General features: G+C 49.2%; 1 protein-coding gene across 2 annotated transcripts in view; it reads right to left on the reverse strand.

Moving 5' to 3' along the window:
- LOC103383089 (anoctamin-4-like) overlaps positions 1-1,784 on the reverse strand; it is a 21,076-nt gene that overhangs the window by 2,802 nt on the left and 16,490 nt on the right. Inside the window, exons 28-29 of one of the 2 annotated variants that reach the window (XM_025058150.1) lie at positions 892-1,112; positions 46-357 (exon numbers count right to left, since the gene is read on the reverse strand). The exons of the other annotated variant lie outside the window; for it this stretch is intronic. Of the exons in view, the coding sequence (XP_024913918.1) occupies positions 924-1,112 (189 nt within the window). The 3' untranslated portion in view covers positions 46-357; positions 892-923. Of the gene's footprint in view, positions 1-45; positions 358-891; positions 1,113-1,784 lie in introns of those variants that run through there. 2 annotated transcript variants of the gene reach the window in all.

The following is a 1,784-nucleotide window of genomic DNA, read 5'->3' on the forward strand; positions in this document are numbered from 1 at the left end:
CAGTGACAGTGTTGTTGCAGTGACAGATGCTAAAGACACAATCAGTGGAATTGAACAGACATTTATTGATGGGAAATATTTCTCTACAGCGTGGTTAACAGTCAGAGCAGCCCGTGGCTCTGACTGTGTTTGGTTCAATACTCAGTCACACAGACGTGTTTGTTTACAAAGTTCAACTCCTGAAAAAGTTTCACCTTCATTTTAGCTGAACTTCAACTTGTTTAAAATAGAATAAAACTTTCACTGTATTTCAGGAGGACGAGTGAAGTCAACTCTCCACTGGGGGGTGCTGTTTAGACGTGGCTGAAGCAGAAGGCCAGACCGGGGCTCCAGGATCGTGCACCAACGCTCTTCACCCTGTGTTAGAAGAAGAAAAACACACCAGGTGACGACAAGGACCAGGTGACGACAAGGACCAGGTGACGACAAGGACCAGGTGACGACAAGGACCAGGTGACGACAAGGACCAGGTGACAACAAGGACCAGGTGACAACAAGGACATCAAGTATCAACAGACCCAGTCAGTTGAGGTGAGACAGTCTGTTCTGTATGTCCCACTGGAAACATATATTGACTCCTCCTCATTGACTTCAAGTCAACAGTAAACATATGTTTGTCACCTGGTCCTGGTTGTCACCTTTGACCACGCCTCCTCCTGTCCCTGAGGAGGAACGAACCAAGTCGGTCAAGGGGAGACTTTAACGTCGACGTGTGTAGATCATAAATACAAGTAGAGACAAAGAAATGTTCCCAGGTTCATAGTGTAGTGGTTGTTAAAACTGCCATTCATGCGGCAGGTCCTGGGTTCGAGTCCCAGTGATACACACTTGATCCTCCTCATTGAAGTATTTGTTTCCAACAGTGAAATGTGTTTGTGAACTGGTACTCACCAGAGAGTGTGTGTGTGTGTGTGTGTGTGTGTTTACGGCCGGTGACCGTCGTCGGGTGGGGCGTTCTTCTTCTTCTTCTTCTCTCTCTGCAGCCGCTCCAGCTCCGCCTCGTACATCAGCTCCTGGATCAGGTGCTTCTCTCTGCGCATGCGCTCACGCAGGTCTTTGGGCAGGTCTGGGATCAGGTACGAGATCAGGGTCTTGATGGCAAAGACCATGTGCTGCAAAAAACCCCGGAAAAGAGTTCGTGAACGGAACGACGACGTTCTCCGTATGACATCACAGGGTCAAAGTTCAAGCTCCTCATTCTGGCACTTTTACAATAAACATTAGCTTTTCTGTGAATCAAATGACTGACAGCGTCACTTCAGGGGTCAAAAGGTCACCGTAGGCCGTGTCAGGTCAGGTCAACTACACGACTCCCAGATGAGTGAAATAGAGGTGGGGGGTCGGTGTAGGGTTTGACACATATGATGTACAATTGGAAGATTACAGTCACTGAAGTCCGTCCCCCCCAGGTACTTGAAGTATTACTGAGAACATTTACCTCAAAGACTATGATGAAGGCCAGGCGTGCTGCCAGAACGTGCCAGAACTGCAGCGTGTACGAGTACGGTTCTGTGGCGTCTGGAGGTTCTCTGTAGTCCCGGTACCTGATGACCAGCAAAGACAGGAAGTACTTCAAAGTCCTGTTCGTATAACACGGTATTTCTACAACAAATACTCTCACCTGCAGTACTGCACGGCTTCTCCCAGGAGCTCGGAACCGTTCGTCTTCGGCCGCGATCGCTTCTCGAAGTCCGACACCTGGAACACGGACAGGCTGGCGTTGACGTAACCAACCAGACACCTGGGAAAATACACACACGTACACGTGTACACGTAGCCGCGAG

The sequence above is a fragment of the Cynoglossus semilaevis genome, chromosome 8 (genome assembly GCF_000523025.1).
Source record: "Cynoglossus semilaevis isolate Cse_v1.0 chromosome 8, Cse_v1.0, whole genome shotgun sequence".
NCBI lineage: Eukaryota > Metazoa > Chordata > Actinopteri > Pleuronectiformes > Cynoglossidae > Cynoglossus > Cynoglossus semilaevis.